The sequence below is a fragment of the Mycteria americana genome, chromosome 5 (genome assembly GCF_035582795.1).
Source record: "Mycteria americana isolate JAX WOST 10 ecotype Jacksonville Zoo and Gardens chromosome 5, USCA_MyAme_1.0, whole genome shotgun sequence".
NCBI lineage: Eukaryota > Metazoa > Chordata > Aves > Ciconiiformes > Ciconiidae > Mycteria > Mycteria americana.
In genome coordinates, this window is record NC_134369.1 from 14,544,786 (window position 1) to 14,560,486 (window position 15,701).

The 15,701-nt window shown below is 35.7% G+C and overlaps 1 protein-coding gene across 2 annotated transcripts in view; it reads left to right on the plus strand.

Annotated features, from left to right (window-relative positions):
• The window catches only part of PDE3B (phosphodiesterase 3B), a 90,069-nt gene that overhangs the window by 56,091 nt on the left and 18,277 nt on the right, over positions 1 to 15,701 (plus strand). For both annotated transcript variants that reach the window (XM_075502209.1, XM_075502208.1), the window contains exons 2-4: positions 8,018 to 8,068; positions 8,958 to 9,206; positions 13,242 to 13,384. In XM_075502209.1, coding sequence (XP_075358324.1) covers positions 8,018 to 8,068; positions 8,958 to 9,206; positions 13,242 to 13,384 — 443 coding nt within the window. The remainder of the gene's footprint in view (positions 1 to 8,017; positions 8,069 to 8,957; positions 9,207 to 13,241; positions 13,385 to 15,701) is intronic.

A 15,701-nucleotide genomic window follows, 5' to 3' on the forward strand; every position in this document is an offset into this window, starting at 1 on the left:
TCTTATCTTGAGGTGGCTGCTGTTGTCAGTGGCAAGATACTGGACTAGATGATCATTTGGTCTAATTCATTTGATGTGAACCGTTCTCACATTCATGTTAATTTTTGGCTGAGAGAGTTGTACAGCTTAATTTTATGCTGCTTGTTTTAGAGGGGGACTTGGGGGGAGAGGAGAAATGTAAGTATTTTTATGAGATTTTAAAGAGAAAGTTGTGATAACAATCTTTGTGAAAAATTCAGTATCTCCTTTTCTTCAGCTCAGTGCCAAAAAAAGAAAAAACTTGTGGTCATATGAAATAGTTTCTCTTTGTTTGCCGAAAAGAAAAAGATCTGAGATTCATTCCTATATCTCTAGTGTAATAGGTGGAAAACCCCCACTTGATTGAAAAATTTAAGTCAATAGAGGGGGAAATCGCTTCATCTCTAGTGTTTTTAGTTACTGCATTAAGAACATATCAGCATACAGTAAAATGCTTCAGCATAAGATTTGTGCACATCCTTCTATTGCAGAAAGATAAAATTTAAGGTTGCTCTCTCCCTTGGTCCCAACACGATACTTTAACAGTGTGTCAACACAGCAGTAAAGGCTTTTACTATGTATAATTGTAAAATAATGCCAATAGGTAAATGTGAAAAGGAAGTTTTGGGAGCAATTTCTAGGTTTTGCTTTTTGTAAAATAAACACAACTTCAGAAAATGGTTTTAGGTTTTGGATGACACTAAAAGAAGTACAGAATGCCAGAACACTGAAGCAACCCTACCAGATCAGAGCAGTAATCCACCTAGCACCATTTCTTTTCTTTGATGGTGATTAGAACCACATGCTCTAAAGGAAAATGCTTATAATGGGCAATTAAAGGATCTGCACATAGCAGGCTTTTTTCCTCTGCCCTCCCTCCCCCAGTTGCCATAAATTACTGGTTGGCCTTTACTCTGACGTGCAAGTCTGACAAAACCTAGAAGGAACAGGAAATTACCTAAGTGTGGTTTTAGCCAGTTTTTTTTCATTACCTACATAAGAAGAAAAAAAAAAAACCCTACTTTCCCTTGATAGACAACACACCTCTTAGAACCTTTTGGAAACATTTGGTGATTTTAAAAAATATTAAGAAGATCACAACAAACATAACAAGCAATAAGAAAACTGAAAACTTTCTACAGCAGACAAAGTAGAAGCTGACCTGCTGATACTCCTGGTTACAAAAGCAGAAGTAGCATGTCTTTTTAAAATTAAACAAATGAAACAAACACATAAAAAAGAAACAAAAACCCAACCAAACAAAAAAATATTTTTCCACTTGCAGGGAGTAATATTAACTTTAAAAGCCTGCTGAAGGCTTGTTTGAAACTTCAGCATAACAGTGGAGCATTTTTCCTCTGTTTTTGTATCTGTGCTGAGGACAAAGTTACTGAAAACAGTAACTAAACATGTGAAGACTCTAAAGTGACTTGTTAAAGTTTACTTAGGTGCAGCTCTTGTCAAAGATTTGTATTTGCAGGGAAGATCAGAATACTGTGGAGTCTGGTGAAAACATGGTGGCCAGACACCTGTATGTTCCAGTGTTGTTCTTACATGTCCAGCCAAATATGTTGCAGGTACTATTTAATGTATAGAATAGTATTTACTAAAGCAATTAAGTAGAAGCAAGTCCCTTTCAATTGAAGGAAGATTTTAGACTTCTTAAAAAAGTGAAGATAATGCCTTTTATGAAAGAGTTCAGGAGAGTCAACGACGGAGTCTAGGGTAGGGGATATGACTGTTTCCTTCAGTACATGTATCCAAACCTCAGAACCATGAAAGCACACTCAGTTTCTGTTCAACGATTGTGGCTATCTGCAGACTTCACAACCTATTAGCCATTTTACATCCTTAGATAAATAAATTGTACAGAGTCAGGAAGTGATATGTTTTAGGATTCCAAAAATATCCTAGTTTTTTCCTGTCCCATTTATTTTCATGGGAAGGTTTAGTGGGTGGAGAAATATCATCATGACTCTAAATGCCTTAAGTATCATATTGAATGCTTTTCCAAGTGCTGTATTTTGTCTTGATTACAATAATCCACTCAAGTGGCTGTTGTTTTGGCCTGCAAGGTTTCACAATGGAACGTTGTGTTATTTAAATAGCGCTACCTCTACTTTGACAGAATCATTCTTTGGTGGTATCACCTTTAGTCTCATACTGAATACAAATTAACTACTTAATAACATACTGTTTTTCAAAATTTACCTTTTCTACACAGAGAGGGAAAAAATCCAAATAAATAAATAAAACAAGACTTCTAGGTTGTATACTGCTGTGTTTGTTTTGTATCATTAAATTACATGGGTTTAAAAAGCTAATTGATTGTAAGCTGTTACAAAAGACTAATTTAGAAATAAAAGCAATGAATCTAGCATAAGTCTTGTTTGAAAGGCAACCATGAAAAGAAATGGATATGTAATGTAACCTTTTTCATATTTTACAATAAATTAGTTTCTCATCTGGTGGTAGAATTTTGCTTTTGAATGAGGCGATTTTTTTATAGAGTTGATTTCTGAATCAAGTTGCTATGGTGTTGGTTTCATTGTTTAGTTAATTCTATGCCTGGTTGCCATGGAAATACTTATTTACTGAGCTAATGCCTAATGGTGTCAAACAGATGCTACTAGCAACTAGGAATCTTATATTTGATCAATGAAAGACTCGGTCAGAAGTAGAAACTCATTTTTGTACTCATTTTTTCTCCATTAAAATTGTGGAGCATGGAATGTGAATGGGTGGTGTCAAGTAGGACAAGTTTTCTTTTCTTAACAAGCCTTAAAGCACACGCTGAATCTCCTGAATAGTATCGTCATTGAAACTAAAACTTCCCACTTACCTAGTTTAGGCAATCAAACAGCAATGTTACAAATCTTAACATTGTGTATGGCCTTAGATGGTGTGCACATTTCAGCTTAGGGTATGGAGCGTATGTATTAGTTATATTCTAGTTTTAAAATTGATTTTTAGATTTCTAAGCTCTGAAACATTTTTTGTAGCTTGTGTATTTTAAATCTCTCTGTAACTATGAATATTGTCCTTAGTATAACTTTGCACAAACACAAGTAATTCTCAAGTAGCTAAGATGATATGATTTTGTATTTTATAAGTTAAATTATTCTGAAAATATCGTTACACAGTTATCTAGCCAAATATAGTTTGAGTTGAGCATTAAAGTTTAAAAAAAAATTGTTTAAAAATGCTTAGTGTACTTTTATAGTAATTTTAGTGGTTTATAACTTGGGAAGAGTAAAACCCATAGGCTTTTAATTGCACTTAAACCTTTAGAAGTTTAAAATACTCCTCCAAACATGACTTTAGCCAAATGGAGCTGTGGCATTCATGCAAAGAAGATCCAAAAGCTGTATTAGGGAAGGCCTTTATTACTGTTACCTTGTGTACTTTTTTAACAAATGTTTCTGATGTTGCTAACAACGTGTGCTTTGCAAAAGTGCCATCCTTAAGTTTATGTAATTCTTGGGTTGATGTTCAACAATCAGGGCCTTCGCCTCTTTTTTTTTTTTTTTCCCCCAGTGAATAGATGAATTACAAATAGTGTCAGATAAGTTGATTCTGAAATTTTTGTGTTCAAATTGCATGGCAATTCCTCTGGAGTATATGGAAATACTGTTTTCATTGTTTGAGAAAATATAAACAAAGGGTAATATCTGATGCCTACTGTCAATTTTCCTGCATATTTCCAGTAAGTGATATGTATTTAAAATCTCCTTAGATTTGACTAAACATCCACAGAACTGAATATAGCATTCATTCTTCAGAATAGCAACTCTGTGGAGAATTTGTTGAGCTTTAACAACTTTTTAGCCTTTAAAATAAATGGATTTCCAGTGATATAAATTCCCTCTGTTCATACCCTTAGCCTGTTTTGAGTGACATGTTTCAGTTTGGCCTAAACCCATCACTGGCTGATGGCGGCCAAATCGGAAAAGGTCACTTGTACTTAAAGGGTTTTTGTAGGCTGGCTTGTCTTCTTTTAACTGTGTTGAAATTTATTTCATAGGCTAAATAGATTCAATTATTATAGTTAAACATAATACAGTCCCTGACTGTTAAAGAACAAGGCATAGTACTGTGTTACATGTGGGTTTTTGTTTTTGTTTCAAAACCCTGATCAGCTTGACAGGCAATTATATAAAACTAGGAAAGTATGATCATTGCTCTTTGGATGGAGTGGGAAACTCTGGGGTTAGTCAGGCTGATATGAGAACTTCTCCTCCAAGCTGACTGGTAATTTGGTATAGATGGTTATGGGGGGAGGGTTATACAGTTCTCACCTTTCAGAAGTTCATCTGCAATATCAGAGCCCACTGTACTTTTATTTTCAGAGGAGCTCCCAGATGTGTGATTGCTGTGATGTTAGCACTGACAATGGATGCTCAAAAGCCAAAGTGTGTGAGTTGCTAAGCAGAAGTTTAAGTTGTAGCTTGGAACTTTTATGACTCAAGTCCCTCCTAGATCAGGTGTTTCTTGGTGGAGGAGGTGAGGAAGAATGTTATGTGCAATGGATTACAAAATCTTAGTATTACAGAGTACAGATCTTTCTGCAGCAAGTCTTACGGTTGCAAAATCAAAAATTGCTGAGGCTCTGCCTAAGACCTATTTTAAGGTCTGTTGGTCTGTTTACATTAAGTCAAAATAAGCTGTGTCCTTTTTACTCCTGTTGTAAGACTAATGCAACTCTGGGAATACTTTGTAACTTTTATTGATGAACCACAGTAATTAATTAAAGCTTTGACCGCCAAACTCTCAACAAAAATAATGCCCAAAATGCTGCTTTTCTAGTGTTCCAGATTTAACTTGCATGGCATGGATTTAGGCTAATTAAAATAAATCTGGTCAGTAGTGAGAAACAAAGTAGTTTCCTTACAGTTAGTTTCTGAATAGAATGGTAAGGAGTAAATTCTTCTTTAAACAGAGAAGTTCTTGTAAAGAAGCAGAATTTATCAGCTGTTAACCTTTAAAACTGTCAGCCCTCTTGTCCTTCAAACCATTTCAATTCTGCAGAAGGTCCGTTTAAAGAATATGCTGCTGGTTTCTGTTCCTTTCTCCCGAAATTGTTTTTGTGGGGGAGGCTTTCTGGATTTGACTGCCATCTTGTGGTGTGTTGTAAGCATCTAAGGAAAGGTCATAACCCCCCTTTCTTTATTAACGTGTAAGGATTTGATTAGTATAGAGAAGTACCAAGTTGTATTTACCATGGAAAAATATTAATTGTACAGTGATCTGCATTTTTTCCGTTGTGCTTAGTAGAAGAGATTGCTACTTTGTGCCTAAAATTTTCATCAGCTCATTTTAATTACTTCAATGTGTGGCACATGGAATGAGGCCCTGAAAATTTTAGGGCTAATATAGACTATGGTAGCCTGCTAGCTGTGTTAATATACTACAGCTGTCTTCTCTCAGGAGGTATGACTTCTAATTAATGGTGATGTATAGTGAATTAAAAAAAAATAATCTGTTGGCAACGTACAGGTAAGCTTAAGTTCTGTTTATTTCAAAACTGTTTTAGTTTCTTTGCTGTAAAATTGGTATTAGTGGAGAAGCTTAAATCTTCTGGTTTAAATGACAACAGAAAATTTTCAATCATGAATCCAAGCTGTGAAATTTTTCATTTAAATAAAATTGTGTATAAAATGGTGCCCTGCCATTTAAAATATCAAACCATTATTTGCATTGGAAGTAGATTTTGCATGAGCTGTGCACATTGTTTTACCTTGTGTATATTGAGTAAGTATGGGACACAAGATATAGCAGTAACACTTTCCATTGAGTATTTTCTGCCTCTGCAACTTTGAGCCTATTTCTTTGCTATAGCAGGGCTAAACCCAAAATAAAGGTTTTGAACTTTTTTAGTTGTATAGATTGACACCCAAAATTACAACAGTATGGCTTATGTGAGCACACGTGTGTGTACATACATGTACACAAAAGCTCCCAATGGCTTAAAGGATGAATAAAGGAGGTTGCATCAGTAAAAGTAGTTGCAGTTAAAAGTTTGGTACAGAAATGTTCTGGAGTTAGCAAGAGCATAGGTATTTTATTAAGATCTCATTTACAACAAATAAATAAAATCAGCTAACATACCACATATCTAAAAGAAAAATAAAATATTAGAAGAGCTGGGGGAAAGGAAACCTCTTTTATGTTCCCTAATGGAGGTTGCAAGATTGCAAGCAAGCTGATGTGACTTCATGGACCAGTAATATCAAAGGTTGCTAATACCACTAACAAAACTCATGTGGACATCTGATCTTTGCTGCTGGTTGAGTCAAAAGTCAATGAAGCAGATTAATGCAGTCTCTGTGTCCAAGCTTAGGAGGACAGAATGAAACCAAAAGATTTACCTATATTTGATACAGTAAATAAATGTCCATCTGGAAAGAGAAACCCGAGAATGAAGAAAAACAAAAAACCCAACCTGCCCCTATGGACAACTAATTCTACTTTGTTGTGGAAGAAAAACCCCTTCATCTTTACAATGATCATGCTAAAACCAAATGCATCACGCAAAATTGGTATGGCCAGATAATGATGGTCATTATCTTAATGCTTGTCTAACAGTCATCTCATATGCCCAGTTTAAAAAAAAAAAAAAAAGGTGAATGAGGAGATGGTAGCTAGATTAATCACTTAAAAACAAAAAAAGTCAAATTCTTAAATTCTTAATTCCTGATTTAGATCTGCTTGCTTTACACAATATGACTTTCTGATACAGCAATAACTTACTCCCAGTTTAAGCACATGCCTAATGATAGACCTCTTCACTTTCATAGCAAGTGGATGTCATAACTATTAACTTTAAACACTGTTTAATGGTATCTCTATGAAGATAACAGAAGAGAAAAAGAGCCTTTAAGTGCCGCCCTTGCCTGGGTGCTGCTGACACGTCAGCCTGTGTTTCTTTATTGACACTTTCTGCACCTTCTGCTGGACAAGTGCCAGCCTGGAACATTGTGTTTTCTCCATGAAAGAGTTGTTAGTCTTAGAAGAATAAAACCAAACATAGTTCTCACCTATAAAAATAAGCAGAAAAACTTACAGGACTGCAGAATATGAACTACCAGGTAGGGTATTGGCACTTTATTTGTGCTCTGTAGCTACAGAAAAGAGGAAAAAAAGGGGTTATCTTTATATTTGTTTAATTTGTTAATGCATGTTGTGCAAATGAATTCATTTATCAAGAATAATTAGAATCTGTCAAGAAGTTGCGAAGACTGAATGCTTTTGAAACAAAACAGACATCTGAATTTCATTCCTTGTATGTTGTTTTTATTTTTTGTCAGTATAGAAGAAAAATTAAGTGAGTGCTGTTGACGTACTTGAAGCTGATAGTATCTTCAGATTGTGTTGCTGACGTTCTTTTGTGGGTTTGGTGGGTTTTGTGAAGCTATTCAGAACATGTAGATTTGTAAGCATATTCAAGCAAAACCTAACAAAACCTCCTGCAAGAAAATGCTTTTAAAATTACCAATTTTTAACCTGAGATATTTGGGACCTTTTTGCCTTTTTAAAAAATAAATGATGTTAATGTAGTGCTTTCTGCACTGTGTTTACAAAATTGCTACTGTTTGAATGGTTCTGGAAAGAAAAAAATAATAAAATATATTGGAGGTTTTAGGATTGGTTTGCTTTTATAAGTTGAGGTGAATAGAAGCAGGCAAGCACTGTGACCACCTGATTTAGTGTACAAGTTAAATGATTTATAAACAATCCAGAAATATAGAAATAAGGCCATATATTTATTCTGTTGTCAAGATATCTCTGTTGCATGCAATTTTTTCAAACTCTTCTTTAGGACTTTTACTAGGGTAGTATTAACTGAGAAAATGGCATAAGTTACATATAAAAACATGAAGGGAGAAGCATTTCATATTACATCACATAATCAAGATTTATTCTGTTGTTGTTTTTCAGCATTAGCAAGTCACCTATTACTCTTCTTTTTCCTTTTTTTTTTTTTTTTTCTCCTTTACAGATGATACTTTGGGATTGGGATTTGAAGCAATGGTTTAAACCCTATTACCAGGTCAGTGTATTGTGAGTTTAATTATTCTTTTGTGAAATGTGATTGAGTAGAGAGTTCACTGTAAACTGTCAGATTTCAATTTTTCTGTTGATGTTTTATTTACCTAAGTTGTCCTAGTACATTCTAGCTGTATGTAGCAGAGGCTTGATATTTAGCAGTTCTGACCAAGTTGATAGGGATCTACTTTCTGCGGGGTATATGAGAACAGTCTCAAACCTAACTAAGATGGGAGTGGGGTTTTTTTAAATATCCATTAGCATAACGTTAGGGAGTGATTTCCCAGCAATGTCACCAAAGTCTGGTCTACCAGGTTCTTGCCTTTTTTGCTTGATTGCTTGTTTCTCCCCCTCTCTCTTCTATCAGCGGTGGCATCTAATCAGCTATTGCTGTTCCTGTTCAGACAATTATGCCAAATAAAAACTAATCACTTTTTTGACAGAATTGTTAGGATTTATTTCAGTAGAATCAAGGTTAATAAAAGTAATGAGGCTGTGGAAATTGCATCTCTATAAGGGGCTTATCACAGTTTGGCCACTAAAATTTCTGTTGATGTTATTGGAAGAGATAGAATACTAAGTTTAATTCTGAGACAAAGTAATGAAAAATTGAGATAAAAAAATTTGCACCAGATCTTTATTTTAAATAGAGAAAAATAAACTGAAAGCTAATGTTGAATTCTGAAATATTTTTTTATTGTGTGAAAAAAACTCCTGCAAAAATTGGTGTCTGAATATGTCTATATGTATATATTTTCTTTAAAAGAAAAATACATTGCATTGTTTTTTTAATTTTTTTTAAATTTGCAATGGATAAGATGCTTATTTAAAATTTAGAATACTGTGAAATGTTTTGACATGTTAATAGTTTGCAACGTTTCCATCTACTCTAGAATGCTGGCAGTGCAAATGGAGTTGATCTTCCAGTACTAAATGAGGCTCGGAGCATGCTAACAGACCTCCTGACTGACCCATCCCTTCCACCACAAGTGATTTCTTCCCTTCGAAGCATTAATAGTTTGATTGGTGCTTTCTCAGGCACATGCAGGCCAAAGGCTAGTCCATTCACACCATTTCCTGGTTTCTTCCTGTGTCCTGAAATAGAGGATCCTGCTGAAAAAGGAGATCGAAAACTGCTCAAGGTCAAATGACTTTAATTTGCATTTGTGTGTGTGTTGTGTTGCAATTTTAAAAAAAATTATCAGGGGAAATTCATCTGGAAAGAATGCTCCTGTATGGATAGTAGCTTCTTTACTGAGTGCCTGTGAACTATGTTTAAGGTCAAAAGAGAGCAGCTGTGAAAACACATTGAATGAAATGTAGATAGGTACCAAAAAGCAAATTCAAGTGGTTGATGGATAGACAGATAAAAGCACTGGTCTGCGCTCTGAACACATGATTCCTTGAAACAAACACAGGATTAAAAAAACTAAAAGCAAATATAAAATGAAGATGTTATATTCTCATGATATGGCACAAACAGGGCTGTTCTTGATTCTCCCACATTCTTGATCTGACAATTACTGTCAGTGTGGCTTTTTCATTGGCTTTTTTTTTCCAAGAAATTTACTCTTGTGAACATCAAACTAGACATGAGACAGAAGCAAATCAGCCTTGTAAAAGGAAAAATTCTGTTCTTCCTGTGCAGCACATCACATTATGAGACCAGTGTGTAAATCTACTGTCACTTCTCCATTATCTAGGGTAAATAAGTGAAAGCAAGAATGTAGTTACTATATGAAATGTTAAGGAATGTGGTGGAAAAACATTCAAATACAGAAACCCAGCTGCAGTGCACCAGAGCTCATAATTCTAAGGTAGCCCGGTATTGACAGCTTGAGGCTGTTCATTGTGGAGGCTGGTCTGGAACATCCCTTTCCAGGCAGTGGGCAGCTTGGCCCAAATTGTTCAACGTGTTGGCTTAGTATTTTGGAGCCAGATAAACTGCCTTGAAACAGATTCAGCCTGTGAAATGTCTGTTGGGAACTATTGTCAAGACAAATGCTTTTGGGGAAAAGCTCAGTGTCTACAGATTACTCTGTGGAAGATCCTGCAGGATCACTGCAGTATGAAATTCCTTGGAATGTCACATGGATATCTGCAGAAATCAGTTGGGTAGGGATCATAATCATTCAGCATATGTTTTTCTTTGTGGATTTCTTTGAAAGCTGCTAAGGATTGGTATACTAATGTGAAAAATATGATTTATGTGAATGTGAAAATATAACTTACGATTTTTAAAATTTCTATATAGCTAGTCAGAATTGTTTGAAATGAAAAATATTCATTGCTGAAGACTGGTTATAAAGATTATGTGAGATTGAAAGATTATGTTTTTTCACAGCCATTCTCTTTCCCTCCTTCCTAAAAGTAGCTCTTCCTTTAAGTTTGGGGGTTTTTCTGTGTATTGATTTATGTGGTGGATAAAATAGTGATTGTCACTATCATTCAATGAATGTTTGACTTTGGTATATATTTAGGGGTAAGCCAAAAGATCTACCCCTATGTATGTTACTGTAAGAAAGAAAAAGATTTCTCTTTCTTTCAAAAACCAGGTAAGCCAGCACAAACTCCAGATTATGACACACCAAAGAAAATAATAAGAAAGTATTTCTTCAAAATGGGACCTTTCAGACTATAATTGAAAGGTTCCCATTCTCTCTTTCCCTGACTTGGAATATAAAAGGTCTCCTCCATATTTCAAACAAGTTGTTTCTTTGCTGAGGATTATGTACGTCTTTATTTCTCTGCCCTGACTGGCTTCCAAAGTGCATTCAGTTATAATTTTTTTCACTTCTGATGGGGAACTGCCTGTTCTCTTTGGTAGAAAAAAAAGAAGAAAAAAACAAGGAAAAGAAAGAAACTGAAACTGGGCTTCAGACCTTGGGCTAGCAATAACTGGTTATCTAATACTAACTCTTCACTCTGAGTTTCTTGGTAGTCAACAACTTGGAAAGCGTAAACTGCCCAGTTGGTGCTATTCACCGATCAGTCACTTTAAATTCCTAAAAAAGTAAAAGGAAATCTTAGACAAAAACCATCTCAGGGCTGCTCTGCAACAGAAAGACTTTTCACTTCCATCATGACAGGACCGGCCCCAGATTTCCTAGCGTATGACAGTAGACTGCTTGCCAGATTGGTGGATTTCTGGTGTTATCAACAGTCATGATTTTAACAGTTTTCACACTATAGGCAAGTAAAAGTTGTCTAGGCAAGCACCTGAGTATCCACATCCCTTGTCTCCTGGCCTTGTTATTGCTCGTAACTGAAAGTCTTTTCATAACAACTTTGATTTCTGGTCTAAATTTTGTTTCCAGAGCAACTTTTCCCCTTTCTATAGTGATTACCAGTGACTTTGCTAGCATAGAGGATCTGAAGTTCCTTAGTCCTTTGCTAGCCATGTTTTGTTTATTTTCTGCTTCTTTATCTAATAGGGGAAAGTTCTGGAGATTTGTCATATCCCCAGTGTTCCCTTGTTCTTAGAGTAGCTAGGAAGAAGAAGAAGAAGTAAGTGCAGGTGCTGGGGCCTTCTTTCCATGTTGTGCTAACGTGCACTTATTTCAGGGAGTGGACCTATCTCCTCCAATGTTGGGGATTTTCAGCTGTGCTACCCATGTTGTAGAGAGCACGCAGGTTAGATTGATGTGGTCTACTGACAAAGAAGTCCACTCTAGCCTGAGAGCACTACCACTGTGTAATAGCACACAGAACACGCTCATCCAGTTTTCTTTCTGGTAGGGCTGGTTAAGGACTACTGCATGTTTCTGTGGGCGATATGGTGGTCTTATTCTGCCTGTCCAATTCCACCTTTCTGGCTGTTACTACAGCTTTGCAGCAAAGCAAACAGAGACAAGGTACATCCCATATCAAGGACTCAAAGCAGTCTGATTTTTCAGGGTAAGAAACTGTGCTCTTTTGTGTCAACACCGTTTCATTTTTTTGAAATATGTAATAGCTTTGTGAGTTAAGTATGATCTTTGACCACCTGATGAAGCTTAAAATTGCAAAGTCATTATTTCTGCCAGACTTTTGAAGTGGTAGTATCCAAGGGTCACCTGTCCTCACACATGACCCTGCAGACCTTACTCAATACTGCAAATATTGCTTTGGATTTTTTGTTTTAAACATTTTTTTCTGACATTCTTTTTACTTTGCAAGGTCTGATTACACACATCTGTATTATGCAGAAGAATATTCTGCCCCACCACCCCCCTCCCTCCATTGAATGGCTAAATCTAGGGATGAGTTAACAAGTGGATTGTGGACTGAATGCAGTCAGAGATATATTTTTTTATTTTATTTGTTTAAAATACAACGTATAGGTTATCTGTGCAATGGATGCAGGTAAGCCAGAGCAGACTTTGCAGTTTCAGGTTAGTGAACCTATCCTTTCTATTAGTTAGGTTCTCCTAGTTGCTATTTAAATGTGGATATACTTTTCTGGGGATATTTCAGTAAGGCAGAGCTAATAAGTCCTGAGTTATTTCCATACAGGACTGTTTGAGTGCTGTTGCCTTGCTTTGCAGAGGGCTTTGTGTTCAGGTACAACGGTGATTCCCAGTGTTTGGGCTGCAGTGTGCCTAAACTAACACAGGTTCCAGGCTGGGAGTGGTGAGGTGCCTGGGAGGCTTCCTGGGTGCTGTGGGGCTGGTATGGAAGCAGAGAGGGAGCCTTGATGGACCAGAGCTGACCCTGTGCATTGTGCATCACCCTTTCCACAAGTTCGATAATACTCGCACTGTCAATATTTAGCATATGAGTTACCGAAATCTCAGGCTATCCTGAGAGCTGGAGAGCTGACTGTGTAGTCATATGATTGGGATGTGTAGAAAAAGAATCCATAATCCTACAGCAACTGACCCTCTCTAGAATATCTCATTTTTTAAAAGCTCTGAAGAGTAATCGTTGGACCACATGGATTTCAGAGTACAAGTATCTTTACATATTTTAATTTGGGGAAAGAAAAAAAGAGATAAGAAAAATAATTATTCCCAGTAAGCAAAATAATTCGATTGCATCTTTTTTATTTTCTTGAGCAATAGGAGTGAATGTAAGATACCATACTTACTGTTTCACTATAAAAAATTAACAATAAACAGTCTTCACAAACAATAAATAAAATTTTAATGTCTGTTTTTAATCGTACAGATTTTAACCATGGTTAAATTACTCAACAGGGTTTAAATAGCAGGAATAGCCTGCCAACACCACAGCTGAGACGAACTTCAGGAGTTTCTGGCATTTCACCTATAGAATCAACATCTCCTAGATGGGAACGGAGTAACAGCAAGAGATCTCATCAGGAATATAACGTATCAAGGTAAGCACTTAACCACATTTTAAGGGCAATAATAAATGTAGCCTTTCTAAAGTGTTCATGTCTGTAATGTTGGAACTTGGCAGTGGAAGTATTTAATGTAAAATCTTGTGAATTAAGGCTCCAAATTCTGCCAGCATAAACTGGAAAATGTTTCAAGTTAATTATATACTATACTTTGTAACTCTGATCTCAAGTAGAAGTCAGGTCATTCTGAGGTTGAATGATATGTTCTATCATAATAAGTAGGCCTGCATACCAGTTTTAGTAGGAAATGAAAAAAAAAGTCCAACATACATGATTGCAAAACAAAGTAGTTTAACCTCTAAACCTTTACTGACTTCCTCCTCCTCCTTTTTACGTAAAATATGTATCACTTTCCAACTTCCACATACCCCAAAATTTGTTTTCTAATTAAAAAGATGATATAACTTTCTTGCATTTGGTAGCCACTGTTGTGTGTATTGCAACATTTATTATTCCTATGGTCATCAAGCAAGCAGTAAGGTAGATTAAGAAAGTCATCTCTTCTCTACTTGTTAGTCAATATGGTGCAAATAAAGCTTTTATTTCCAGAATTAAGATTACATTTTGAATTAGGATTAAAATAAATGTAATTTTTTTCTTTTTGTTTAATGTTGTATATGAGTGAAATTTCACACATTTAGTTTTATTTAAATGTGTAAATGTGTATGGCTTTGCTCAATATCTTGTAAGAAAAGTACAACAGATGTTTGAAATTGTGTTGCAGCTTAAATCCATAAAAATGTGTGTGGTTTTGCCTTTTTTTTTTTTTTAATACTTGGTATCTTTTAAGACTTTAATGGTTTTACATAGGTCATAAGGAAACTATAATAGATGCAATTTTTAAAAGAAAATGAGTTATGCTGATAACTGATAATTACTAGTAGTGGATGAAAGTTTATATACACAGGTCCAAGAATTTATTTATCAATATTATATTTAATTTTAAAGTGAACCATTTAAATAATTTGGCCCTTGTCAGTGGCTTTTTCCCCTTAAATAAAATATGCTCTTCAAGTTTTTACATAGTAAAACTTAATTGTGGTTTGTGTATAAAATATAATTGAAGATGCTAGTAGTAGCAGTAGTAGTATTTTAAAGATTGTATTTTCATGCTGATTTGGTTATCAGTGTTTGAAAGAATTGCCCCAGTTATATCCACTGGAAATAACCAGAGACCAGCGAAATCACTTTAAACTTACAAACAGTGGGACTTCAGTTTGAGGCTCAGCACTTCTGGTGAAGACGCAGTGTATGTTTACAGAGGGTTTCCTTACAGCTCTTACCGACCGAAGAACCTACTCAAGTTCACCCGATTAAAAGCAGCAATATGGAAAACACCCTCACTCATACTCCATCACTTTTAAATTCTCTCTTGAACCCTGATGACTAGCACTTAGTCATATTCCCCTGTCCTGCTCCTGTCCACCCCCATACAGCCCTAGAATATGCGTTTGCTTTTTTGTGGTCTGTGTCCTTCCCTTCAGAGTTCTTGCCAACACTTGCACTGTCCCTGTCTCCTTGCATCTTCCAGTGATCGTTCTTATCAGGTTCCCTTTAACTTCTAACACATCATCGTCTCAAAATCCCCCATGGGTGCTTACCTTACACATAAGGTTAGATGAAATAGCTGAACTGGCATAGCTGTTCCTGCTGCCAAAAGACACAGTTCTGCATTCCTAGAGCACTTTGTGCCATTGGCTGTGTCTCTTGAGTCAGCCCCTTGAATTGTCAGAAAAATAACAACAATAAAAAGACAGTTTTTCCTGCCTTGGGGAGCTGATTCAGCCCAATGAAGTACCCAATGAATGTTAGAAGAGAAGCAAGGAGGAGCAGGCTAATAGTAAAAAAGGAGAGTGAAACAGCAAACTTCACTAGGAGGAAAGCTTATTAAAAAAAAAGTATTTTTTACATACAATGACTGCTTTTGACTGAATTCTAGCTGAGTTGAGAAAGATACGATATTACATAGTGGTACAATAAATTAGTATTGCTACAAAATTTGATTTAATGTTCCAGAATTTTTTTCTATCCACCCAGACAGTGTTCAAAAGCAACTCTTGAGAGCTGCTGTTTTATTTGCATGCAAATTCTTGATTTGGTTTCTCATTCAAACACTAGTTCAAGATTAACTGACCTTGCTTAGTATATAGTCTTCCTAAACTAAATACTGTTGCAGCATTTTTATGTGCTTTAAAAGAATACATGTAAGCTATGACAGCTAAGCAGTGTACAAATAGTGAAAAGTTCAATCTATCCCAGTTGTCAACCCAAACATGTTTTAAAGTTGACTAAC